This window comes from Pan troglodytes, chromosome 15 (genome assembly GCF_028858775.2).
Source record: "Pan troglodytes isolate AG18354 chromosome 15, NHGRI_mPanTro3-v2.0_pri, whole genome shotgun sequence".
NCBI classification, from domain to species: Eukaryota; Metazoa; Chordata; class Mammalia; order Primates; family Hominidae; genus Pan; species Pan troglodytes.
The window spans coordinates 43,152,021-43,178,890 of NC_072413.2; the positions used below are offsets into that span (position 1 = coordinate 43,152,021).

The 26,870-nt window shown below is 39.2% G+C and overlaps 2 protein-coding genes, 1 long non-coding RNA gene and 1 other non-coding gene across 18 annotated transcripts in view; 3 read left to right on the forward strand and 1 right to left on the reverse strand.

Moving 5' to 3' along the window:
• Positions 1-1,646, forward strand: part of TOGARAM1 (TOG array regulator of axonemal microtubules 1) — a 112,329-nt gene extending 110,683 nt beyond the window's left edge. For all 7 annotated transcript variants that reach the window (XR_010150936.1, XM_009427747.5, XM_009427748.5 and 4 more), the window contains one exon: positions 511-1,646. Coding sequence is in view for 6 of the 7 variants with exons in the window: in XM_009427747.5 (XP_009426022.4) it covers positions 511-776 (266 nt within the window). In the remaining variant the exon portion in view is untranslated. The remainder of the gene's footprint in view (positions 1-510) is intronic.
• Positions 1,647-9,347: 7,701 nt separating this feature from the next.
• Positions 9,348-10,946, reverse strand: LOC107968309 (uncharacterized). Its single transcript, XR_001709407.2, has 3 exons — positions 10,392-10,946; positions 9,788-9,885; positions 9,348-9,596 (listed from the first exon to the last, which is right to left on the reverse strand). It is a non-coding gene; the product is annotated as an uncharacterized LOC107968309 (long non-coding RNA).
• Positions 10,947-26,870, forward strand: part of PRPF39 (pre-mRNA processing factor 39) — a 31,474-nt gene continuing 15,550 nt past the window's right edge. The window contains exons 1-7 of one of the 9 annotated variants that reach the window (XM_063792898.1): positions 11,031-11,169; positions 22,083-22,167; positions 22,268-22,425; positions 22,962-23,087; positions 23,279-23,347; positions 23,451-23,613; positions 23,742-23,860. In XM_063792898.1, coding sequence (XP_063648968.1) covers positions 23,527-23,613; positions 23,742-23,860 — 206 coding nt within the window. In that variant the 5' untranslated portion in view covers positions 11,031-11,169; positions 22,083-22,167; positions 22,268-22,425; ... (1 more) ...; positions 23,279-23,347; positions 23,451-23,526. Of the gene's footprint in view, positions 11,170-22,082; positions 22,426-22,961; positions 23,614-23,741; positions 23,861-26,870 lie in introns of all 9 variants that reach the window. The other 8 variants (XM_063792895.1, XM_063792899.1, XM_063792897.1 and 5 more) reach the window with 8 other exon arrangements.
• On the forward strand, positions 15,173-15,238 carry LOC112205429 (small nucleolar RNA SNORD58). The gene has a single exon (XR_002939390.1). It is a non-coding gene; the product is annotated as a small nucleolar RNA SNORD58 (small nucleolar RNA).

Sequence of the window (26,870 nt, forward strand, 5' to 3'; positions counted from 1 at the left end):
AAAGAAGGAAAGCAAAATTTATTATTTCATTACTAAAACGTGAATACAAAGGGCCATAAAAGGAGAAGAAAAAAAGCCCTTAAAAATAGGGTACTTGGTTACATTAGTAGAAATAATACGGGAAAAGTAAAAAGACATTAAAATCAAATTTTGGTTCTTACAGAAAACTGGTATTTCAAAGTCATGTTTGATAAAAGGTCCATGGGTTAAAACTGTGTACATTTTTGTTTCACTACATTTGGAAAACATCGAGATGAATTTGGGTTCATTTTCTCTCCTTTCCACTTTTACATGAACTAATTGTTCTATATGGGGTTCTAATACCATATATGAAGATCCCAATCTTTGAGAGAAAGGTTTCTTACATTGCTTCTTTTAAGAAGCCTAACTTTTTAGGACAAATTACATAAGGAAGAAGCTTAGTATATTTTAGTTGCTTTTTATTTAGCAGAGCTTGGGCTTATTTATTAAGAAAAAACCCTCACTGTTTTTTATATTTTTATGTTTCAGATATTGTTATGGAACTTTATCAAAGGAAGCCGCATGCCACAGAGCAGAAAGTGTTGGTTGTTTTATGGCATCTCTTAGGAAATATGACAAATAGTGGCTCTCTGCCTGGAGCTGGAGGAAATATACGAACAGCCACAGCTAAATTATCAAAAGCACTCTTTGCACAGATGGGTCAGAATCTGTTAAATCAGGCTGCATCTCAACCACCACATATCAAAAAGAGTTTGGAGGAATTACTCGATATGACAATTTTAAATGAATTATGAATCTTTCATAAAATACTGTATGATGAACAAAAGTGTTTACATGATGACAAATGGAACTTTCTAAAAGTTACGTTATCAGTGCCTGCACTTCACATCCAGCAAATTAAGTCAATGGCTATTTTTATTTGCAGCCTATGAGTACACATCTGTCCTATATCAACCTTACCACTTATATTCATCACATAAAAACCTAAAATATTCATGAATAATTCATGAAATCTGAGTCACATGGGATGAATTCAATTTTAATATTTTTGAGAAAAGTCCTGCTCATTTGCACTATTCTATAGAAACTACAATTTGTTGCCCTATATGTACAATTAGAATTGTAATTAAAAATACACATTTTATTATGTAATCATGTTCTGGTATGTCTCATTTCTCAGCCTTATTTTATAACGTGGAAGTCATTGAACTATGTTATCAGAAACTAAGTTTGTATATTATTTGTGAAAAACATGTATTTCTGAATCAGTCCACTAATATGATTGTGCAGTATTAGCTTGCTTTTGCTGCTGTGTTAATGTCATATATTTGCTTACCTTTTGGGTTCAATTATCTACATAATTGTGAAATTTAACAAGTTATAATAAAGCATGACAACCAAAGTTTTAGAAAACATTAAACATTTTAAATGCACGTTTAAAAAACGTGTTGAATGTAACCCCCCTATTTTTGTGTGCAAACACTAAATTTTATTTCTTTATGTTTTGACCTTTATAAAGGTGTTATTCTGCTGCCCAGTTTTGTAATTCTCAAAAATAGTGCCAGGTCTTCTATAGCTTTTTTCAGAATTCATGGGCTTACAAGTACTGTATGCATCTTTAAAAAGAAAAGGAATGTTATAAAATAAAAGGATTTATTTCTTTAGATGTGTGAGAGGTGTCCTATTTTTCCAACTTCCATACATGTTAAAATGGAAAAAATATATATATATATATACACAGTAGTATCGACCTATCACTTTCACTTGATCTACTTATTATGATACTGACCTATCACTATTGACCTACAAATAGACCTGGGTTATCATTCTAACTTTGTAGGAAATTAGCTGTCTGACCTCGGACAAGTCACTTACCAGGTCTGGGCCTCAGTTTCCTCATGTCTAAAATGTAAGAGCTAGACTAGAAGATTTTAAAGGTCCTATCCTGTTCTAAAATTCTATAATTCTATGTTCATTCTTTTGTACTTCTGAGTCACTGACCAGTTTTCTAATGTATTTGGCTGTTTTTAAAATTGTGATTTAAAAAAAATTATCCTGGCCAGGCGTGGTGGCTCAAGCCTGTAATCCCAGCACTTTAGGAGGCTGAGGTGGGCAGATCACGAGGTCAGGAGTTTGAGACCAGCCTGGCCAATATGGTGAAACCCCGTCTCTACTAAAAATAGAAAAATTAGCCGGGCATGGTGGCGCATGCCTGTAATCCCAGCTACTCGGAGGCTGAGGCAGGAGAATCGCTTGAAACCGGGAGGCAGCGGTTGTGGTGAGCTGAGACTGCACCATTGTACTCCAGCCTGGGGTACAAGAGCAAAACTCCACCTCCAAAAAAAAAAAAAAGAAAAATTTATCCTTAGCTTCTGAGAAAAAAAAAAAAGGGTAAGGGGGTTGCTTCTATTTCAAGCTAAGCTAAAAGAAGAGTAAAGAATTGGCTACTTTTTCTATTTATATAAACTTTTATATAATTATATACTTTTAAAATACCTTATATTTTCTTCTAAGTGTATTTTATTACAGTCCTCTAGTTTGGTGTACTTTATGTATAGGGCCATAGAGTAAATATTTCTGGATTTGTAAGCCCTTATTTTATTTATGTATCTATTTTGAGATGGAGTCTTGCTCTTGACACCCAGGTTGGACTGCAATGGCGCAATCTCGGCTCACTTTAACCTCCCCCTCCCAGGTTCAGGCAATTCTCCTGCCTCAGCCTCCTGAGTAGCTGGGATTAAAGGCGCCCGTCACCATGCCCAGCTAATTTTTGTGCTTTTAGTAGAGACGGGGTTTCGCCATGTTGTCCAGGCTGGTCTCAAACTCCTGACCTCAGGTGATCTGCCCACCTCGGCCTCCCAAAGTGCTGGGATTACAGGCGTGAGCCACTGTGCCTGGCCTACTTTTTACACTTAAAAAATGTAAAAAAATATTCTTAGCTCAGGTCATAGAAAAATAGGCCTCTGTTAGACTCATTTGATCTCAGTTGTAAACTCTGAAATCATTACATTTTGCTTCAACCTTACTTGATATGCATCATTGATACAATAGTTACAGATTTTAAGTTTTATTAATTATGACTTCTGCCTTTGTATCATTGCACTTGTGCTAGCTAAATTTGCATCAATAGATTGTTAGATATATTGAAGGTAGATTTTACATTTTAAAGGATAAAGAAGACCATTACTTCATGTATAAGCCTAATTCCTTAGTTTGAATTTTGCACTGAAAAAAAGTCCAATATTCTGATCAGTCTAGGGAGAAAAAAATACAGTAAATATAATCATTAATAATGTGGCAACTTTATTTTACATAATATGTGAGCTACCTTTTATTATAAAGAAAATAGCCATTAATGTAACAAAAGAGTCTCAAGCCTAAAGAGTTTCTGTATTTTAGTAACTTATTGATAATTGAGCACTCAGAAGTCTAGCACTCTTATTGAGAACCATTATCAACCCAGAGGTCAAGAAAGAAACAGACTGATCACTGATTGAAATAACTAAAGAAAAGCTGAAGTCCCGAATAAACAAACGCATTTACTTGGAATAAAGGAATGTCGTTTACTAGCAATGGTAATGATAAAAGTCTAACATCACCCACCAATGCAACAACAAAAAATGTTAAATGATGTATTTACCCAATGGAATGCATATCATATAGTCATTAAAAATGATGCCAAATACATGTTAAAGGAAAAATGTGACTACAAAATAAGTACAGTATCTCCATTAATATATGTGCACATAGAAAACAGAAGTAGTAGTATATATATACCAACATCTTAATGGTGGTAATCTGTGGGCAGTGAAGTTATTTTAATTTTTTTCAATGTACTCTTCTGTAATTTCTATTTTTTCAGAAATGAACAAGACATATTGCTTATAGTAAAATTTAAATTACAATAAGTGAAGAGAATCTGAAGAGAATCTGAAAAGTAATTTGGAGAGGAAAAAATATATAGCAAAGAAGAGAGCAGTGAACATCACAAAAGTGCTAAGGGAGGTACACAGTGATGTGACTCAAAGGGAGATGACCGAGGGAGGCAAGTATTATTCAGATAAAAAGCATAAGACTTTGATTCAGAAAGCATGAATTTGGAAACCCAGTTTTATAATTACCTGCTAAACCTTACATACATCCTGGGATTATTGTGAAGTCCAAAATTTAAAAAGGATTATGTATAAGAAAGCATTTGTAGGGCCGGGCACGGTGGCTCATGCCTGTAATCCCAACGCTTTGGGAGGCCAAGGCAGGCAGATCACCTGAGTTCAGGAGTTTGAAACCAGCCTGGGCAACATGGTGAAACTGCATCTCTACTAAAAATACAAAAATTAGCCAGGTATGGTGGCGGACACCTGTAATCCCAGCTACTTGGGAGACTGAGGCAGGAGAATTGCTTGAACCCAGGAGGTGGAGGTTGCAGTGAGCCAAGACCGCGCCATTGCACTGCAGCCTGGGTGACAAGCGAGACTCCGTCTCAAAAAAAAAAAAAGCATTTGTAAACCTCAAATGCTATATAAAGGTAACATTCCCAACAGAAGGAAGACCCAACTGGCATGAGCAAAAAGTAATTATTTTATTGTGTATATTTATAGGTACAACTTAATGTTTTTATACATTGTGGATCATAAAGTTAATTAACATATCCATCACCTTACAGACCTCACTTTTTTTTTGTGGTGATCACATTAAAATCCACTCTCATAGCAATTTTCAAATACACATTATTATAAACTATAGTCATCTTGTTATACAGTAGGTTCTGAAAACCTTTATTTTATTTTTCCTCTTTATTTTATTTTTAAATTATTTTTTGAGACAGAGTCTCACTCTGTCACCCAGGCTGGAGTGCAGTGGTGCAATCTCGGCTCACTGCAACCTCTGCCTCTGAGTTCAAGCGATTCTCTTGCCTCAGCCTCCCAAGTAGCTGGGACTACAGGCAAGTGCCACCACACCTGGCTAACTTTTTGTATTTTTAGTAGAGATGGGGTTTCACCACGTTGGCCAGGCTGGTCTCGAACTCCTGACCTCAGGTGATCTGCCCAACTCAGCCTCCCAAATTGCTGAGATTAGGGGCGTGAGGTACCACGCCTGGGCTTCTTTTTTTTATTTTTAAAAATAGTCTTAGAGATGGGATCTTGCTATGTTGCTCAGGTTGGACTTGAACCCTTGGGCTCAAGGGATCCTCCCACCTCAGCCTACCAAAACTGCTGAGATTACAGGCATGATCCACCTTGCCCGGACATAATTCTTCCTTTCTAAATGAAACTTTGGACCCTTTACCCATCCTTTTTTCCACTTCCCCACCCCAAGCCTGCCAGCTCCTGCAAACCACCATCCTATTTTCTACTTCTTGGAGTTCAACTTTCTTAGATTCCACATGTAAGTGAGATCATGTATTATTTTTCTTTCTGTGCCTGGCTTATTTCACTTAACATAATGTCCTCCAGGTTTATTCATGTTGTTGCAAATGATGGGATTTCCTTTTTTAAGACTAGTATTTCAGTGTCTATATACGGCATTTTCTTTATTCGTTCATCCACTGATGAACACTTGATCAAGACTTTGAGGCACTCATCTCTATGATTCCCTCAAGGAATTGTGTTGCCCTTTGTTTCATATTTTCATAAGAGATATTTGATAAGAAAGGTTCCGTAAGTTTTATTATAGCTTCTAAGGCTGTTGTATCAGTTGGAATGCTTTTGACTGAATAGCAAACCGAACTAACAGTAGCTTAAATCGATTGGTATGTTATTTGTCTCATACTACAAGAAGTGTAAAAGCACTGGCTAAGCATTATGCCAATGGCTTGATGATATCAGAGCTGGTTATAAGACGGCAGCTTCCTCTCCAAATATCATAATTGTGCTTCAGACAGAAAAAAAAAGTAAAATGGATAACAAGCACAGGTATTTCTCTAGTGAGGCTTCGCTTTTTTATTTAGGAAAGAAGGCCCTTCCTGTGTACTTCTACCTACATCTCATTGGCCACCCTTAGGTTCAAAGGAGGCTAGGAAATTGAGTATTTCATTTCCCAGTCTCAATAGTACAGGAAGATAATAGAGAAGATAGTGGGCATGGATATTTCTAAGCTGACCTACAATATCTGCCATATTCCATAAGCCCCACTCTGTGTGATGAAACACAGTGGCATTCTATGCCCCAGGAATTGGTATGAATTCAGGTCCAATGTTTAATAAATTCCAAGAAGCCAGCATGTTTTCTGTTTCCTGGTGTGAAGTTACCCTAATAAGTAGCCATAAGTCTCTGAGGGAATAAGAGGAATATGCAGAGTGGTATTACTATGGCGCTCTTCTTTAAGGTTATCTGGAAACAGGAGTAACAATGATAACTCTCAGGAAGACTGAATTGAGGAGATATTAATACCATTTGAACTAAATTTGAAAGATCAAGTAGTAAAGAGGAAACAAGCTTCATGTTGTGTTTGGATTTAAATCTCCTGGAGCTACAGTTTTAACTTTATTTGCTTTACCAGTAAGGAGAAACACTAAATACAGGAGTCTCAATGTTTCCAACAGAAGAGTCACCACAATTTATTTAGTGATGGATTATTTATAATGTAAACAAAGTTCATTCCCTAGAGCAATATATTCTGTAAATTAAATGATCCACAAAGTATTTTACGCACTTTTTCATGGCATGTTAACGTTTTGAAGAGAATAAACAGGAATCATACTGAACAGCTCAGAAATTGTGATTAACACTGGGTATCACAAGATACATTTTGCTCTTATATCAATCAGGACCCAGAAGGAAATAGACAGCAAATCAAAATCGGCATAATTTGGGAAGTGGTTAATAAGGGAGTATTTATAAAGGCATGGCTTAGGGAAACCTGGAACCTAGAATGAAGTTATATTGAGAGGGTTACCTTCATCAGAGCTGAGATCACCCACATGGAGGGAGCTGGAGGAATAAATACCCTGACTTCACTCCTCAATTCCACTCTGCCAGGACTTTCTCTTGGCCATACTCAACCAGAAACCAAGAAGCAAGAGAACCTATTGATACGGTCTATAAGGGTCAATCTCCAAATAATGGAGCAGGGTGGATGATCTGTTGATCTGGAGGGGCAAATGGAAGAACTGCATTAATAAATAATATCATTTCCCATTTGTCTGACTTCTTTGTTCTGTTTCTGAGATCACATGACTTTAAATATTGTTTTTTAGAACCCACTGAGAGGTGACAGCGTGCTGGCAGTCCTCACAGCCCTCGCTCGCTCTCGGCGCCTCCTCTGCCTGGGCTCCCACTTTGGCGGCACTTGAGGAGCCCTTCAGCCCACCGCTGCACTGTGGGAGCCCCTTTCTGGACTGGCCAAGGCCAGAGCCCGCTCTCTCAGCTTGCAGGGAGGTGTAGAGGGAGAGGCGCCAGCGGGAAGCGGGGCTGCGCCCGGCGCTTGCGGGCCAGCTGGAGTTCCGGGTGGGCGTGGGCTTGGCGGGCCCCGCACTTGGAGCAGCCGCCCGGCCCTGCCGGCCCCGGGCAATGAGGGGCTTAGCACCTGGGCCAGCGGCTGCGGAGGGTGTACTGGGTTCCCCAGCAGTGCCAGCCCACCCGCGCTGCGCTCGATTTCTCGCCGGGCCTTAGCTGCCTTCCCTCAGGGCAGGGCTCGGGACCTGCAGCCCGCCATGCCTGAGCCTCCCACCCCCTTCCTGGGCTCCTGTGCGGCCGAGCCTCCCCGATGAGCGACGCCCCCTGCTCCACGGCGCCCAGTCCCATCGACCACCCGACGGCTGAGGAGTGCGGGCGCAGGGTGCGGGACTGGCGGGCAGCTCCACCTGCAGCCCCAGAGCGGGATCCACTGGGTGAAGCCAGCTGGGCTCCTGAGTCTGGTGAGAACGTGGAGAACCTTTATGTCTAGCTCAGGGATTGTAAATACACCAATCAGCACTCTGTGTCTAGCTCAGGGTTTGTGAATGCACCAATCGACACTCTGTATCTAGCTACTCTGGTGGGGCCTTGGAGAACCTTTATGTCTAGCTCAGGGATTGTAAATACACCAATCGGCACTCTGTATCTAGCTCAAGGTTTGTAAACACACCAATCAGCACCCTGTGTCTAACTCAGGGTTTGTGAATGCACCAGTCGACACTCTGTATCTAGCTACTCTGGTGGGGACTTGGAGAACCTTTGTGTCCACACTCTGTATCTCGCTAATCTAGTGGGGAGGTGGAGAACCTTTGTGTCTAGCTCAGGGATTGTAAACACACCAATCAGCGCCCTGTCAAAACAGACCACTTGGCTCTACCAATCAGCAGGATGTGGGTGTGGCCAGATAAGAGAATAAAAGCAGGTCGCCTGGGCCAGTAGTGGCAACCTGATTGGGTCCCCTTCCACACTGTGGAAGCTTTGTTCTTTTGCTCTTTGCAATAAATCTCGCTACTGCTCACTCTTTGGGTCCACACTGCTTTTATGAGCTGTAATGCTCACCGCAAAGGTGTGCAGCCTCACTCCTGAAGCCAGCGAGACCACGGGCCCACCGGGAGGAATGAACAAGTCCAGATGCGCCACCTTAAGAGCTGCAACACTCACCGCGAGGGTCCGCGGCTTCATTCTTGAAGTCAGTGAGACCAAGAACCCACCAATTCCGGACACACCACTACCCTCTAAACTACATTATTTGGTATAATATCTTTTCTCTTCCCAAAGTTTATAATTATGATACACAATTTTTAAAAAGTCAACTAAGGGTAAATCAATTTTTTTGTTTGTTTGTTTTTTGTTTTGAGATGGAGTCTCACTCTGTCTCCCAGGCTGGAGTGCAGTGGCACCATCTTGGCTCACTGCAACCTCTGCCTCCCGGGTTCAATTGATTCTCCTCCCTCAGCCTCCTGAGTAGCTGGGATTACAGGCGTGCGCCACCACACCCAGCTAATTTTTGTATTTTTAGTAGAGATGGGGTTTCACCATGTTGGTCATGCTGGTCTCGAACTCCTGACCTCATGATCTCCCCGCCTCGGCCTCCCAAAGTGCGCTGGGATTACAGGCATGAGCCACCACGCCCTGCCGGCTAAATCAGTTTTTAAGATAATGTATGTTTCTGCCAGCGGGGATCACATTTTAGGCAAAGAGAAGAGCCCACTTAAAGGTTTCCACACATAAAAGGGCTGTGGGAACAGTAGGTTCTGTGGAGTTACGGGGAGGCAGAAACAGTGAGAAGGCTGGCATGATTATGAAAACACTGTATTTTCCATTCTAAAAGTTTAGGATTTCTTAAAAAAAAAAAAAAGTGGAGGAGGAAACCAGTGGAGGTTTTTAAGCAGGGGAGTGAGAGCAATAGCACCGGCTTGAAAGGTAAAATGTAAAAACTAGATAAAGTAAAACAATGAATCCACAGTGAATGAAGTTGAAGATGCAAGTAGATTTTTATAAAATGGCTATTTGAGTGAATGACATCTCAGAGATAATCTTATTTACTGATAAAGAAATTGAGGCCACCTTAGAAAGACCAAAGAACCAGAATAGGAGTGAAGGTCATGCCAAACAGTCCCTGCGTAACAGTGCCAGCAGCAAACTCTGGTCTGTCTTCCCAACGCACCACTCCCTTGACTATTCTTCCCATAGTAAACATTTAAAAGCTGCTGTTTAAACCTGTGAAACAAACAAACAAAAAACATGGCCACACTGTCAGAGAATCCAAAAAAGTTAGCTTGGAAAGTAGAAGAGGCAAATGGAAAGGGAAAGCTACTACTAGGTGCAGTGTGATGCAAGTAAAAGGTAGGAAAAAAGACTGAATTTGGTATTTCGAAGGAAAGGTGCGGGTGAGAGGATTTATGATTAACCTGCGTTGTGACAAGAAACGTCGTCTTGTAAATAAGTATTTCCAGAGGAGACAGATTTCAGATGAGGAACTTGGAGCCCAATAGTAATACTAATGCACCTGGAACAACAGATTACATGGTAAGTGACGGGTGAATGCGGGGGCACAAATGTAACAGAATCTTAAAGGGAGAGAGGCCAGATTTGAAAGAAATTTTTTTTTCATTAAAGTGGAGATGGTGGTACAACTGAAGAGGACTGCTAAGATTGTTAACGCACAGCCCCCCTCAATTTGTCCAGAGGATAACATATCCCTTTAGATACAAAGATTTTTTTTTTTGCTTGGCCAACTTTAGTCAGGTTTCTGAATCTTCTGCTAGGCTCTTCTGTACACTTTCTTTGTAAAATCCAGTTTAAACAAAGAGCTTTGCTAAGTCAGATTAGCAATAAACCCCCATCCTTGATAGCTGATCATCCTCAATATCTGATCAGGTTCTTCAGTCTCCACCATCCCCCAGGTGATGCCTCATTATCTTGGCCTGTCTTCAGCAAAAATCCTATTAGGTGGGTTTAGCCAAAATCCCCCTTACCCTGATGTTTCCTCTTAGTAATTATACATTCACTTACCACCGCTCCTTGGCTATAAATCTCCACTTGCCCATGCTGTATGAGGAGTTGAGCCCAATATCTCTTTCCCCACTGCAAGTCTCCATTGCAGTCAGTGGTCCCTATACCTGTTGCGATGGTCCTGAATAAAGCCCTCTTTTTGTGCTTTAACAAGTGTCACTAAATACTTTTTTCTTTAACAATAGCCCGTTCTCCAAACCCCTAACTCCAGAATTGTTTAGTTTTCAGGAAACCTGAGTGGGCCCAGGGTCCATACCATCGTGAGATTTGTGGGTTTAAGGCTGAATTTCTGCCCGTTTTTAGGTAAATGTTTTAGTGTGAAAGCTTGAACAATTGTAGGGAAAACCTTAGATTTGCCCCCAAAAATGACATTTTGCCGTTTTTGGAGGGGAGGGGTCAGGGCGCTGTGTTTAAGATCAGGCGTGTGAAAGCCCCTAAACGCCCTCCTTTCCTTTGGGAAGTCCCTATGGAGGGAAAAGCAGGTAGGCGCAGCGGTCCCCGCCCTCGCTCGCGGCGGGGCGGGGCGGGGCTGCGGGGGCGGGGCTGGGGCCGCACGGGCAGCGAGGATCCCTGGGAGGGCCAGGCCTGCGCGCTGCGAACCCACGTGACTTTTTCGCCTCCAGGGACACTGACGCATGCGCATCGTGCCCTGGACCAGGCGGCCGTGGCGCGGGTGGCGGCTGCTGTGGTGGCTGTGGGGACGGAGGCGGTGAAGTGCCATCTTCGGCTAGGTCGTCACAGGCTTCGGCTCATGGCATCAAGTGGCATCCATCATAAGGTCTGCTGGGGCGGGCTCCTTGAAATTAGCTGGGGCAGAGGGTGGTACTTGGTACTGAAAGGGGCCTGCCGGGTTTCAGGCCGCGCTCTGGCCGCGGCCTCCCTCTCCCGCCCTGTTTGAGGCCTGGCTCGGATTCAGCGCCCAGCTGTCCATTCCTTTCTCCTTCCCACCTGTTGGGTGGAGCGGTGCAAGGTATTTTTTTCTTAGACCAAACGTTTCACTTGAGGGGTGCGTTAGGTAGGGTGGAGAAGTGTGGGCCTCCTTCGCCTGGATTTAGGAAGATATTTGGGGGTAATTCTAAAGCCCTTGCTTCTCCCGGAGCTGGAACACAGCTGGGGTGGCTGGAAGTGGAAGGAGCACATTTGCAGCCGCCAGAGGATTGGGAAGATAATATACGTTCTATTACTAAGGCATGTGAGCGCCTTGTACGGCACGTTCTGTCTTCTGACTACATAAGCAACACTTTTGCGACCCTAAGTCACAGCACCCACAGCTTTTGGCAGGATACTTTAAAACAGAAAAAACACATCATTGATCCTGGTAGGATTTTTTAAGGGATTGTGCTTAAGAATGTTTAACTTTGGTAATCAGAGACCACCACTGGTGTTTTTCTCCAAAATCACATCTTTAAGTTAATTAATACTTGAAGTTAATAAATAATACTGCTCAGTGTATTAGTAATGATGCCATAATACCATGTAAATTTATGCTGATTCAAATGTTGTTTTTTTCGTTTGATACTCATATGGCCTTCTGTTTGAGGACTTCAGATTATTTAGCAACTGATTTAATCTGTTCAGAAATAAACTTTGCTACAGCTGGAAAGCGTGAGGCTTGAGAAAGCAAGTTTTGGACAGGGACGTATGAAGCTCATGTTGAAACTTAAGTGTTTTAGGCTGTATGGGAGCTTGAATGGAGTGAAAAGAACAAGCGTCTACTGTCAGGTTTTCCTCCTCCCTCTAGATTTATAACCTCATTCTAGAGTTGCAAAAGTTGGAACTTTCCACTGTTCACTCTCTAGTAGGGATAAAGTGATGGAAAGGAGTTGTGTTAAAGAGGACTAGTACTTAGATTGTGAACTTTGAAGTAGGGGTTGAGCATAGATGGCTCATAGGTGGTATGAGACACTATTTGTGTAAAGTCTCAGAATATTTTTCCTTGCTTATCTTATAATTGAAAAAGAAGATGTTTAAAAGTCAAATGATAAAAATTGTATGTGCTGTTTTCTGTGGTATGTTTTAACAAATCTACATGGAAGATAGGACTTCAAAAAAAATTAAAAATAGCCAAAGGAGGAAGAAGGTAGTATAGTTCCAGCCAAATGGTACGTTTTCCAAAAAGCCGAAGATTGATGTAGACGTTTATGTAAATACATATACAAAATCTAGTTTCTGGAACATAGTGTTTAATATGTAGAGACTTTAAAAAGTCGGCGTGTGACTACTTAGCCCCTAAAAACAGCTGCCAAAACCAGTGGTTATGATAGTCTCTTTTCTTCTTACATCCCAAATCTCCAGATTGCCTTGTGGATGAGATTTGTGTATTGCAAAGCTACTTGTTTTGCTCTACCCAAAACTCCTTTCAGTCTTTAGTGATGACTTCAGATTTTTATATATTTCTGTGTTTATGAAAAAGAATAGTCAATGGTATAATTTTTAAGTACCTCTACAGGAATAAGAGGCATACAGAGAAAAAAAAAAAAGGTATTAGGTCAAAAGATGGCATTTCACTCTTGTTGCCCAAGCTGGAGTGCAATGGCGCTATTGGCTCACCGCAACCTCCGCCTCCCGGGTTCAAGTCATTCTTCTGCCTCAGCCTCCCCAGTAGCTGGGATTACAGATGCGCGCCACCACGCCTAATTTTTTGTATTTTTAGTAGAAACGGGGTTTCACCATGTTAGCCAGGCTGGTCTAGAACTCCTGACTTCAGGTGATCTGCCTGCCTCGGCCTCGCAAAGTGCTGAGATGACAGGCATGAGCCACCGTGCCCGGCCCAAATGTCCCATTTTAAATTAAGTGTTAGTAATTGAAGTCATCCTCCAAAAGACCTTTTAAATTTTAAGATGGCATAATTGTCACTGAAATACTTAATGTACGTCATAATTATACTAAAAGTGAAAGGTATGATAAATGTATTTTTTATATATTGCCTATTCACTTTATGTTATGTTTCATTTTATACTTGTGTCCTTTGTGCCTATCATATGATTTTATAATAAAGTGTAATGTAGTGAAAAGGAATCGACTGGTTTGGTGAGTTGAAAAAGGGAGGACTTTTATTAGTCTGAGGGAACAGCTTTTGTCAAGGCTCAGAAAGGAAAAATCTAAGGGACTCTGGAAATGGCAATGAGGAGGAGTATTGTAAGATTAATACTTTTGGAAAGTTAAGTTGAGACTGGATATATCATTCAGAGATATTTGTTGTGCTGTTACACGGCAAGTATTATTTCAGGTTCAAGGGGGACAGCGGTGAACAAAACTGATAAGGCCTCATTCTCACCCAATTTAATTTTTTTTTCCTTTTACTCTTGTTGAGCTGTGATCAGGAAATTTAATGTTCGAGTAATATTAGTTTGCAGTAGTGCAGCAGTGTTTCTCAGTTTTTTTTTTTTTTTTTTTTTTTTACTGCAGCCCACAATAAGATGTACATGGACATCACTAACTCAATAAACAGTTCAATTGTGTGTGCTTCAACAGTATGCCCTTAATGTGTGCATGCACTTTGGTATATCTGTTTTTCTACATTTAAAAAATGAGAAACTGGTTTGAAGCAATCTGCATTTGAAAACATTGATCCAGAGGGGAGAAAATAAATACTTAAATTATAACACTAGTAGTGTGAATGGAAAGAAGGGGATAGTTAATTTTTTAAGGTGTATTATTTCGCTCTGTCGCCCAGGTTGAAGTGCACTGACATGGTCAGCCCACAGCAACCTCCACCTCCTGGGGCTCGGGTGATCCTCCTGCCTCAGCTTCCCAAGTTGCTGGGACTACAGGTGCGTGCCACCACACCCAGCTAATTTTTAAATTTTTTTGTAGAGACAGCATTTCCCTGTGTTGCCCAGACTGGTCTCGAACTCCTGGACTCAAGCAGTCCTCTCACCTCGACTTCCCAAAGTGCTGGGATTACAGGTTTGAGCCACTGCATGGGTGGCCCAGAGTGTATTATTATTTTTGATGGACAGATCTTAATTGTATACATCGTGGGATAGGGGATCATTCATTTTTATACCGAGGTATGTTTGAATATTTTGTGAATGAGGCTTAGAGAAGTTAAGTAATTGGCTCAGAGTTCCCTAATGAGTAGCCAGAAGACTGTTTTTTTTTTGTTTTGTTTTGTTTTTTTTTGAGATGGAGCCTTGCTCTGTCACCCAGGCTGGAGTGCAGTGGTGCTATCTCGGCTCACTGCAACCTCCGCCTCCTGGGTTCACGCCATTCTCCTACCTCAGCCTCCTGAGAAGCTGGGACTACAGGCGCCCGTCACCATGCCCGGCTAATTTTTTTTTTTTTTTTTTTTTTTTTGTATTTTTAGTAGAGACGGGGTTTCACCATGTTAGACAGGATGGTCTCTATCTCCTGACCTCATGATCCGCCCGCCTCAGCCTCCCAAAGTGCTGGGATTACAGGCGTGAGCCACTGCGCCTGGCCTCATAAGTGTTCTTCTGGCCTCTAAAGCCCAAGTACTTACCACTTCCCATTTGGTTATGAAAGCAATATACTGGGTTTTAGTATGGGTTACTGAAGACTAATGTTACTTGTTTATTGTTCAATGAATTGAGTGTATACTAGGCCTCCAGGTGTACTGTATCCCTGTGTATTGGTAGATATGGTCCTTACTCTCAAGAAATGTGTAATCTGGTAGAGAAGATACCTATTGAACAAGTATCACAAATGTGTTATGTGCTATGGAGAAAAAGAATGCTGTCGGGGCATGATTGAGGGCAACCTAATTTATTTGGGGGGTATGATAACACTTTTCAGGAAATGATGTTAAACTTTGCCCACTGTGATGATGGCATTTCTTAGGACAATTTTGGATTAATTATGAAAACAACTACTCTCTGAGCAATTGTTGAAAAAAAAATTAAAAAGCAAACTTTGCCCAGAAGATTAGGCTTTAGTTAGTTTGAAGGCACTGAGTCAGAGTGTGGTGTCAGGTAAAGGGATGAGGAAGCATTCAGGTAGAAGAAACTGCATGTACTAAGGGTTCCTAAGCTGAAAGGAATGGAATTGGAAAAAACAGAAAGCAAAACTCAACAGAAATAGAATGTCTGGGCTGTACAAGTTAGTAGAGAAGAGGCAAGAGTTTTGGTGTTAGGATGAGGTTGAATCTTGGCTCTGTTTCTTACTATTCATGTACATTTAGACAAGTTATTTAACGTTAATGAATTTTGGTTTTGTCATCTTTAAAAGGGAAAGTAGCATTTAACAAAATATTTGCTCAATAAATAGCATCTCTTATTATCATTAATAGCTAGTAATTGAAGTTATAGCAGTGCAGATGACATGCTTTCATTCATTCGTTCTTCAGAAATAATGAGTGTCTTTGTGTGCCAGGCAACTCGATACACAATAGTTGAATTACACATGTATATGTATTATTACATTAAAGTATCATAAAACCATATACTTTTACTATGCAAAGCACTGTGCTAAAATTTTTTTCTATTCTATTTTCCATTTGAAGAAAGGTTCAAGAAACTGGTCTGAAGCAATCTACAGTTTGAAAATTACTGATACAGTGAAGAGATGATTACTTAGCCCCTTATTAGAGATATGATATGCAAATATTTTCTCCCATTCTGTAGGTTGCCTTTTCACTCCACTGATTGTGTCCTTTTATGCACAAAAGCTTTTAAATTTGATGTAGTCCTATTTGTCTGTTTTTGCTTTTGTTTGCCTGTGCTTTTGGCATTATCCAAGAGTTCACTGCCAAGTCCAGTATCATTAAGCTTTCCCCTACGTTTTCTTCTAGGAATTTTATAGTTTTAGGTTTTACATTTAGGTCTTTACTTCATTTTAAGTTAATTTTTACATATAGTATAAGACCAGGGTCCAACTTCATTCTTTTGCACGTGGATATCCAGTTTTCCAAGCACCATTTGAAGAGACGATCCATTCCTCAATGAGCAGTCTTAGCACTTTGTTGAGGGCCATTTGAGAAGGGAGTTTATTTCTGGGTTCTTTATTTCATTGGCCTATTTGACTGTTTTTATGTCAGTATCACACTTGATTTCTTTCTTTTTTTTGAGGCAGGGTCTGGCTCTGTCACCCAGGCTGGAGTGCAGTGGCACGATCACGACTCACTGCAGCCTTGACTCCCACTTCAGCCTCCGGCTAATTTTTGTATTTTTTTGTAGAGAATGGTTTTTGCTATGTTGCCTGGGCTGGTCTGGAACTCATGGGTGATCGGCCTACTTGGCCTCCCAAAATGCTGAGATTACAGACAGGAGCCACTATGCCTGGCCCGTTTTATTTCTTTCTTTTGATAGCTATTCTGTACCCTTTCCCATTTTATGTTGCTAGTTGAAAATTATTGGTTGTTGTTAAGAATAAACTGATAATAATTGACATATAAATAATATGTTGGAGTAACTCATTAAAAAATAACCTTAGTGTATTCTTTTGACTCTGATTTGTGAAGTAATCATCAAAATGATCTCTATAAGCATAAGGTTGATGTTCTTAAATCTTTTTACAACACTGTGATTGCAGGGTGTGGAGTAATTGACAGGCTCTGAAGATGCAGGGGTGTGGTAAATTTGCTGATTCCAGAAGAAACCCTTATGTCTCACCTAAGTATGAAATTAGAATAGGGTAGCTAGTTAATGACTCAGAATGTATCAGCCTACAGTCTTTTTTGTATTTTGTTTTTAGACTGAGCTCTGAAATACAAAACCACAAACTAGTGACTAATTTGCATTTGGAAAATTAATCTTCAAACGTATCTTTTTCTTTAAAGGAAGGGGGAAAAAGAACAAAATAAATTTACAAGTTACTTTGCCTTTTCCTAGGGCCTGAAGTGATTAAACTTGGAAAAGTTGATGACATTAATCATACATTGAACTAGAAGGGAACTTATTTTTTCTGGTAGTCTACTACTTTGGATTCTCTTTTATTATGCATTGGCTAGATTTGCTTTTTCTGTAATTTTTTCTCAAATTCTTGTGTCCATAATATGGCTCCATGCTACTTACTCTGCTTTTACCCTTCTACTTCTCAATACCAACCTCTTCATTCTGGTCATTCTGTGTCTCTCTTATCTTTTCAGTCATCATTTCTACCTTCTTGTCTGCTGTCAAGGAGAGTTGTTTAATGGGTTGTTCCACATTCTAGAATAGTTTACCATTCTTTTTCTATTATTCCATAATTTTTCAAAGTTAATTATATTTCATGTTTTCATCTATAGATTGCCATTGTTTTCAAATGATTTTTTCAATAATCTTTCACTTTGTTTCATTTGAGAGCTTATCTCCAAATGTGTGTGTGTGTGTGTTTGTGTGTGTGTGTATGTGTTGTGTGTTAGCTCTTTCTCTACCTGGTTAATAGACGTTAGTGAGTAAGGACCTTATCTTACACTTATATGTCACTACGAGGAATGTAATACAGTGCTGGACATCCATCAGGCATTGAAAATTTTTTGTCCCCTTCCCCCATCCCCACATGTCCCATTTTTTCCTTTCAAATTTTTGTGTATTCCCTAGATTTACCTGGTTATAGCTAATTCTTTCAATGGCATTCAGACTCAGAAGGTCTTTTAACATTTAAAATTTATTCTTTCTTAGGAAAAAAATAGTTTCATACTATTTGTTCTTTCTTTTTCTTTTTTCCTTGTTTTTAATAGAATCTTGCTCTGTCTCCCAGGCTGGAGTGCAGTGGTGTGATCGTAGTTCACTGCAGCCTTGAACTACTGGATGATCAAGTGATTCTCCCACCCCAGCCTCCTCAGTAGCTAGGACTATAGGCACACACCACTGCACCCAGCTAATTTTTAGATTTTTTTGTAGTGATGGAATCTCACTTTGTTCCCCAGGCTAGTCTGGAACATCTGGCTTCAAGCGATCCACCCACCTTGGCTTCCCAAAGTGTTGGGATTTATAGGTGTGAGCCACCTTGCCTGGCCATGCTACATTTTGAAATGGTGGAAATGTTTTAGAATCTGGGTTTTGTATCCGTGTGACAATTTTAAAGGGTCACACATAGACACATGACCCCGAATGCAAAACTAATATGACAAACTTATAATAATATTTTACAAGTTTGCAGAGATCTGGCTTTCTTAGTTTACGAAGAGCGTATACAAACCAATAAGAAAAAAATTAGTAATGAACAGAAAATATGGGCAAAAGATGTGAAAAGGCATTTATGAAAAAAAGAAATAAAAATTTTACTTACTCATAGTTAAGGAAATGAAAATCAAAATGAGGTGCTACTTTGTTAAAAAAAAATTAGATGAGCAAATGATAGCTATTGTTGCCGGGGATATAAAGCAATGGACAGTCCCATGCACTGTTGATGACTTAATTGGTTAGGAATTCATTTTGTCTCAAAGTAATAGAAAACTTGTATATTGATAGTAGTTTAAACAAATAGGAATTTATTTCCTCACACAATAGGAAGGTGGCATTTTGTTAGAGCTTGATGATGTCAAGGTTGGTATTTCTTAATTTTCTTGGCCAATCCCTTATAGACTATTTCATGGACATGAATCGTTTCAGATATGGTCAAATCCAAGTTAAGAATAAATTGGTAGAAGGAAGAACCACACTAGTTGTGATTGTCCCTTTTTATCAAAAAAGCAGAAGCTTTCTCAGAACTCTGCAGCTGATGTTCTTTTCAGTTTTGTGGTCACTTACATGAGATTAACTATATTGCTGCTTTGAATGAAATCAGTATTTTATTAGTAAGGAAATTACTAATAGTGAGAAGGGATATTGGGTAGGCAACTAACAGTGTCTGCCAGATGACTAGTGCAACTTTTCCAGAGAGAAATTGTCAGCATCGGCTGTGCACGGTGGCTCACGCCTATAATCCCAGCGCTTTGGGAGGCCGAGGCAGGCGGATCATGAGGTCAGGAGATCAAGACCATTCTGGCCAACATGGTGAAACCTCGTCTCTCCTAAAAATACAAAAATTAGCTGGGCATGGTGGTGCGTGCCTGTAGTCCCAGCTACTCAGGAGGCTGAGGCAGGAGAATCGCTTGAACCCGGAAGGCGAGGGCTGCAGTGAGCCGAGATTGCGCCACTGCACTCCCGCCTGGGTGACAGATCGAGACTCTGTCTCAAAAAAAAAAAAAAAAAAAAAGTCGTCAGCATCTTTCCAAATTTAGTATTATTCTTCAATCCAAAAGTTATACTCTCCAGAGTTTACCCACAAACAAGTTTCTGTTTTTCTGAATTATTTAGAGAACTTGGTAGAAGTATAACTTTCTTGGCCCTTCCCTAGACCTCAGAATCATTGTAGTCGGTAAGGAATCTATATTAGTTTTAAACAGCTTACTAGTTGACTTGTTTGGAGCCAGATTTGCAAATTTCTGCATAGACGGTAGTGAAACTCAGATTTTTATAGTATGGTAGTCATAAAATTGTTAAAAAAAAAAAAATGTATCCAGTCAACCTATAGCTGGCTTTTTAAAAAAATAACAAAAAACTTCTCCCCCCATTCAGTTAAGTAATTGCAGATAAGCAAAAAGAATAAAGCACACATCTCTCTTTTGTATGGAGAACAATTGTTAACACCAGCTGTCAGTTTTATTGTATTTTATTTTATTTGGTGTAAATCCTTACAAATCTGTGAGTGCATGTGTGTATGCATATATATGTATTTAAAAAATCTATAATGGATATTTTTCTGTATCAATACAGATGTACGTATTTCCTTTTTAATTCTTATTATTCCATTATATGAGTATATGATTTATTTTTTTTTTTTTTTGAGACGGAATCTCACTGTATTGCCCAGGCTGGAGTGCAGTGGCACGATCTTGGCTCACTGCAACCTTCACCTCCCGGGTTCAAGTGATACTCCTGCCTCAGCCTCCCGAGTAGCTGGAACTACAGACGCGTGCCACCACACCCTGCTAATTTTTTGTATTTTTAGTAGAGGTGGGGTTTCACCATGTTGGACAGGCTGGTCTTGAACTCCTGACCTCAGGTGGTCTACCCTCCTCGGCCTCCCAAAGTGCTGGGATTACAGGCATGAGCCACCGTGCCTGGCCGAGTATACTATTTATTAAAGCAGTCTTTTTCTTTTCTTTTTTTTTTTTTGAGACAGAGTTTCACTCTTGTTGCCCAGGCTGGAGTGCAATGGCATGATCTCGGCTCACTGTACCCTCCTCCTCCCAGGTTCAAGAGAGTCTCCTGCCTCAGCCTCCTGAGTAGCTGGGATTACAGGCATGTGCCACCACGCCCGGCTAATTTGGTATTTTTAGTAGAGACAGGGTTTCTCCTTGTTGGTGAGGCTGGTCTCGAACTCCCAACCTCAGGTGATCCGCCTGCCTCAGCCTCCCAAAGTGCTGGGATTACAGGCATGAGCCACCACGCCCGGCCAAAGCAGTCTTTTTCTTAATACACCCTCCAGTTTTGCTATACAACAGTGCTGGTAATGAATGCCCTTAAACAAATACATGTTTTTTCTGATTATTTCCATAGTATAAAATATGTACAGTTGCTATTTGGTACACTCATTATTTTGATTTATGTCTTTATTAGTAAAGATATAGGTCTTTTTTATGTTTATTGGTCATTTGCATTTCTTCCTTTGCATTATTGTCTTTAAAGTTTTAGTCATCTTTTTAATTAACTACTATTAATATATTAAGTAGTAGTATATTCTAAGTATATTTTAAGAGTAAATCAGTTTTATGGTCTGCTTAATTTTGAGAATAATTCCTCATTTTAAAAAAAATGAGACATGCCCTATAATTTAATGATTTGGTTTCCATTTAAGCTGTTAGTGGAAGAGATGAAGGTAATTATGAAAATATAATGTGGTACTACCTTAAAGGGGTAATTGCTTATTACCTTATAGCCTTAAAAATTAGATGACATAATTTTAAATATATTATGTAGTTATTATCCAGACTGTAAGCCTTTCTCAAATATGTTTTTTAGAGGTAGGGTCGTGCTCTGTTGCCCAGGCTGGAGTATCGTAGCAGGGTCAATGCTTACAGCAGCCTTGAACTTCTGGGCTCAGGTGATCCTCCTGCCCCAGCATCTCCTGAGTAGCTGGGACTGCAGCTGTGTGCCACCATGCCTGGCCCCTTAAATGTGTTTTAAGTAACATTTATTCACTTTAAAAATTACTGTTTAATTTTTTAAAGCCATAATTTATATCTTCTATAATAAAGTTGAAACCTAGCTGTCAGGATTTATAATTCGTAAGTATATAGATATATTTAAGCAATGTGATTTTATCTTTTCTAAAACTTTATCCTGAGCCAAGTGATGAGCTTCCTTTTGAAATGTTTATACCCATGACCAGAATTTTTGTCAGTTTTACTTTTAGCCTCCAGAACAGTTGTTAAAGATATGCCATTTTCCAGTGATTGATAGCAAGGTAACATTCAGGCACCGAATCAGATTCTTACCTAAATAAGAAACATTGAATTTTAAATAGTATTTCTTCATTGGGTAGCAGGCAGTGTACTTATTTGTTGTTTGAATGAGGTAACAAATCCACAGTTACTTGGTTTTCATTCAAATACCAACAACAAAATGGCAGTTTTGTGAAGAATTTATAATTTTATTTACAATATAAAAACTAATGAACCTTCTGATTCTGACTTATAGGGGATTAAGACTCACATTAATATTTCTTTAATAGCTAAATTAGGGCTTTTTAAAAGGTGTTGTTGAGGCCAAATAATTTTATTGGCATTTGGAAGATATTTCTCTTTTTTTCATGTTTCCACAGATCGTTAACTGAAGACAATATGCAAAATTCTCACATGGATGAATACAGAAATTCTAGTAATGGCAGCACAGGCAACAGTTCAGAGGTAGTGGTAGAACATCCTACTGATTTCAGTACTGAGATTATGAACGTTACAGAAATGGAACAGTCACCTGATGACTCTCCCAATGTGAATGCATCTACAGAAGAAACTGAAATGGCAAGTGCTGTGGACCTTCCAGTGACGCTGACAGAAACAGAAGCAAATTTCCCTCCGGAATATGAAAAATTTTGGAAAACTGTAGAAAATAATCCTCAGGATTTTACAGGCTGGGTATATTTGCTTCAATATGTAGAACAGGAGGTTAGTAACTATTAAAATGGTATCAGAAGGGACAAATTAATCAAGTCATTAATTTATAATGAAACAGTAGACCTTATTGTTTATGATTAAAATTGACTCATAATTTTCAAATGAAGTTGAATAACATTAGGTAGCTACATTTTTAGCTTTGAAAATAGCTTACAGCTTTTGTATGTTGTAGAGAGTCAGTAGTGTCAAAGCTTAATGTTTTGTAATAATTGAGGTGTAAGTGTGTGTGTAAAATTGCTGAAATAAAAAGTTGGCAAAATTAGTTCCTTCTGTTTCAATTGCGTTTAGAAGAAAAAGGGGGCTGCTGCCTGTGTAAGTTTTTTTTTTTTTTTTTAAGTGAAAGCAAGTTTATTAAGAAAGTAAAGGAATAAAAGAAGGGCTGCTCCATCGGCAGAGCAGCCTGCATGTGGAGTTTTTAAGCCTGCCATTTATTATTATTTTTTTAGATAATAACGTTTGAAAGGAATAATAAATATTTTTTTGACAGAAATTTCCACAATATTTAAATACTGTTTTATTTTTATCAGAATCACTTGATGGCTGCCAGGAAGGCATTTGACAGATTTTTCATACACTATCCTTATTGCTATGGTTACTGGAAAAAGTATGCAGACCTTGAAAAGCGGCACGACAACATTAAACCATCAGATGAGGTGCGTACATCACTGAATAAACTTATCTCCAATAGGTACTGTAAGCCAATTAATAACAAAACAAAGATTTTTTTTTTTTTTTTTGGCTGGCAGTACCTACCATTTATGGTCAAACAATTTTTATAGGGTATTTATTTGCATTTGTCACTCTTGTGGCATTTGTAGCTAATATTTTCTCTCTTTGTTGGCAGGTGCGTTAAACCTCTACAGTTTGTCAAGCTTTGCAGTGCAAGCCTCTGTATTACACTGCAGCTTAACAAGTAGGGCAGGGCTTTTCTCTCACTTACATTTATTTCTCATTTTCCAAACAATATAGTTGGTTTGCTAGTCACATTTGCTACGTCTTATTGCATTTTTGGTCAGACGCTGTCATTGATGCTCTAATGGGTCTGTGCCCTATGGTCTGTAACCCAAAGCCTGCCCACACAACCCGGTCAGAATGCAGGGACTGCTGCGCTTTGAAGATCAAGACTCTGCACGTGGGGATCAGAACATTGCCATGTTCTATCCAACCTCCACCCAAATGGTAATGGTAGATTATTTAAACAAAATTCCAGTAATTAGTATTTCTAAGGTTCACCGGATAACACAGTGTTGCCTCTCTGTTAAGAAATAATTAAATATTTGAAGTACAGTTTGCTGTTTTCTTCTTAGGTTTATCGGCGGGGGCTTCAGGCAATACCTCTTAGTGTTGACCTTTGGATACATTATATAAACTTCTTAAAAGAAACATTGGACCCTGGTGATCCTGAGACAAACAATACAATAAGAGGGTATGTGGAACATTGATACTGAAATGTTTTTTATGATATAAATAATTATTCTGATGTTGGTAATAGAGCTCATGAAAGCTAAGCTGGAAGTTTAACTTCTATTCCATTGTTAAAAAAATGATACATGTAATAAACTTAAGCTTTATGATTTGAAAATGCAGATAATAAAGCCCTCCTACAGTCCATGCCCCTTATGTCCCCAATTCCACTCCTCAAGGTTAATAGCTTGGTGTGTGTTCTTTCAGATATATGTATAAGTACATGTTTATGCGTATGCTTTCATACTGCTCTTTGACTTTTTTTTTTTAATAATGTTTGGGAATCTCTTCCTGCCATATTTTTTAACAATTACAAAAAGTATTTTATAATACTTTATAAAAAGTATCTTATAAGCCAAAGTACTCTATTTCACCAAATCCTTATTTATAGGAAATAATCAGTGCTACAGTGAACATCTCTGTACAAGTCAATATTTTTTGTAGAATGCACTAGAAATGGAACTTCTGTCAAAGGGAACACACAGCTCAGTTTTATCAAATGTTCCTTCAAAAATGGTATCGATTCTAAACTCCCACAGTGTATGAAAATAATCATTTTCCCACAGCTGTGCCACATTTTTTGTTTGTTTTACCTCCAATGGCATCTCTTTTAATTTGTTTATGTCTTGATTGCTCATCCTGGTTTACCATGTTCTCATATGCTTATATAAGCCATTTTAAAAATTACCTGTTGATATTATTTGCTCATTTTTCTATTACATTATCTTTTTCTTGATTACAGTAGTTTGCTAATGTACTTGTTTTTGGTTTTCAAAAAAAAGCATGTGCATATTGCTTAAGAAGTTAGCTAATGTTAAACTGCTTGTAACAAAAAGTACCACCTCCACCTCCCTTCAAATATTTTAGCTCTTTCTTCTGGTATTTTCCACCATGTGTTTAACAGTAGATCTATGTTGCTTTCTTTCTTTCTCTGTTAGCTGTAGACTATGTATGTATCTGTTACGGTAAATGAGAATTTTAACCCACTTACACTTTGTTTTCCCATTCCTTATCTTTCCAATATAGCTACAGAATAGGTTTCAATAATCAGCTTCAGTATTTTTTTTTAATCATTGTAAATCCATAAATAAGGATGGGCACAGTGGCTTATACCTGTAATCCCAGCACTTTGGGAGGCTGAGGTGGGAGGAGCGCTTGAGCCTGGGAGGTTGAGGCTGCAGTGAGCTGTGATTGCACCACTGCACTCTAGCCTGAGTGACAGAGTGAGACCTTGTCTCAAAAACAAAAAACATTAGCTGGGCATGGTGGCGCATGCCTGTAGTTCTAGCTACTCGGAAGGCTGAGGCAAGAGAATCGCTTGAACCCGGGAGGTGGAGGTTGCAGTGAGCCAAGATCGATCGTGCCACTGCACTCCAGCCTGGATGACAGAGCAAGACCCTGTCTCAAAAAAAAAAAAAAAAAAAAAAAAAAAGAGAGAGATCAAAAACCTATAAATATTTTTCATCGTACTGTCTTTTCATTTTATAACCTTTCTGGTTTTTAATTGCTTCTCCCCTGCCCCTCATTTTTCCCATTTGTCTAATTTTCTTTGAACATTTAAGGTTTTTTCATACTCTCCAGCAGCTTTGTAGAAGGCTTTAAATATAGCTTTCTATACAATCAGATCTGTTAAAAAATGTGTAAGTCCCATTTTTTCCTCTCCTTTGAGCTGTCTCTCCTGGAAACCTTCCTACTATAATCTGGACTGGTCTTCTAGTTCTGCTGTACAAGAGTTGTCTTGGGATTTTCTTATCATCATGGTTCTAGGAGATGTCTTTACCTCACTTCTGGGTGAGTTTATTATTAGAGCTCACTCTTTTCTTGATTTCATGTCCAACTTTTAGAAGAGTGTGTCCTATAACTTCTTGTTAAAGGATGCTTGGATGAAAAAATAATTTTAAGGTTTGGTAAGCTGTAGAATTTGGAGTTGAAAATTATTTTCTCCACAGAGCTTTGAAGGCATTATTTATTCCTTTATAGCTTCTGCTATTGCTTTTGAGAAGTGCAATACCATTCTTGTAGAATAGATTCTCTTTCTATAACGTGTTTTTCCTCTGTGGAAGCTGTTAGGATGTTCTCTTTGGGTCTGATGTAAATGAAGTTTTATAAAAATGAGCTTTGATGTGGATTTTCTTTTTCTTATTGTGATTATTGGGTGATTGGGTGAGTCTTTTCATTCTGAGATTCTAATGTCCTTCTATTCTTAGAAATGTTATTATTATGGATATTCTTATTTTGACAGTTTCCTTGCCTTGATTTTCTCTGTTGTTTTTAATAGTTGGATGTTGGACCTCTTCTTTTAATTACTGAGTTTTTCTTTTCTTCTTCCTATTTTTCATATCTTAGACTTTGTCTGGCTTTTTGAGGTATTTCCTTGACCCTTGTATTGGATTTTTAACATCTTCCATCAGATTATTATTATTATTTTTTTGAGACAGAGTCTCCCTCTCTCCCCCAGGGTCGAGTGCAGTGGCTCGATCTCGGCTCACTGCAAGCTCCACCTCCTGGGTTCACGCCATTCTTCTGCACCAGCCTCCTGAGTAGCTGGGACTACAGGCACCTGCCACCACGCCTGACTAATTTTTTGTATTTTTAGTAGAGACAGGGTTTCACCATGTTAGCCAGGATGATCTGCATCTCCTGACCTCGTGATCCGCCTGTCTTGGCCTCCCAAAGTGCTGGGATTACAGGCGTGAGCCACCACGCCCGGCCCAGATTCTTAATATCCAAGAATCTTTCTTGTTCTCTGAGTGTTCCTTTTTTTATACTCTCCAATTCTTGTTTCATGGCTGCATATCTTTTTGTTATTTCTTTGATGATACTAAGGATAGTTGAGATTTTCCTCTGTTCCCGGGACGGTTTCCTGTCAAATTTTTCTGTTTACCCATTTTCATCTCTGAGATACGTGATCTCTGGATTTTTGTTCCTATTACAGATTAGATATTAACAAGCTATATGAGCCAGGCACAGTG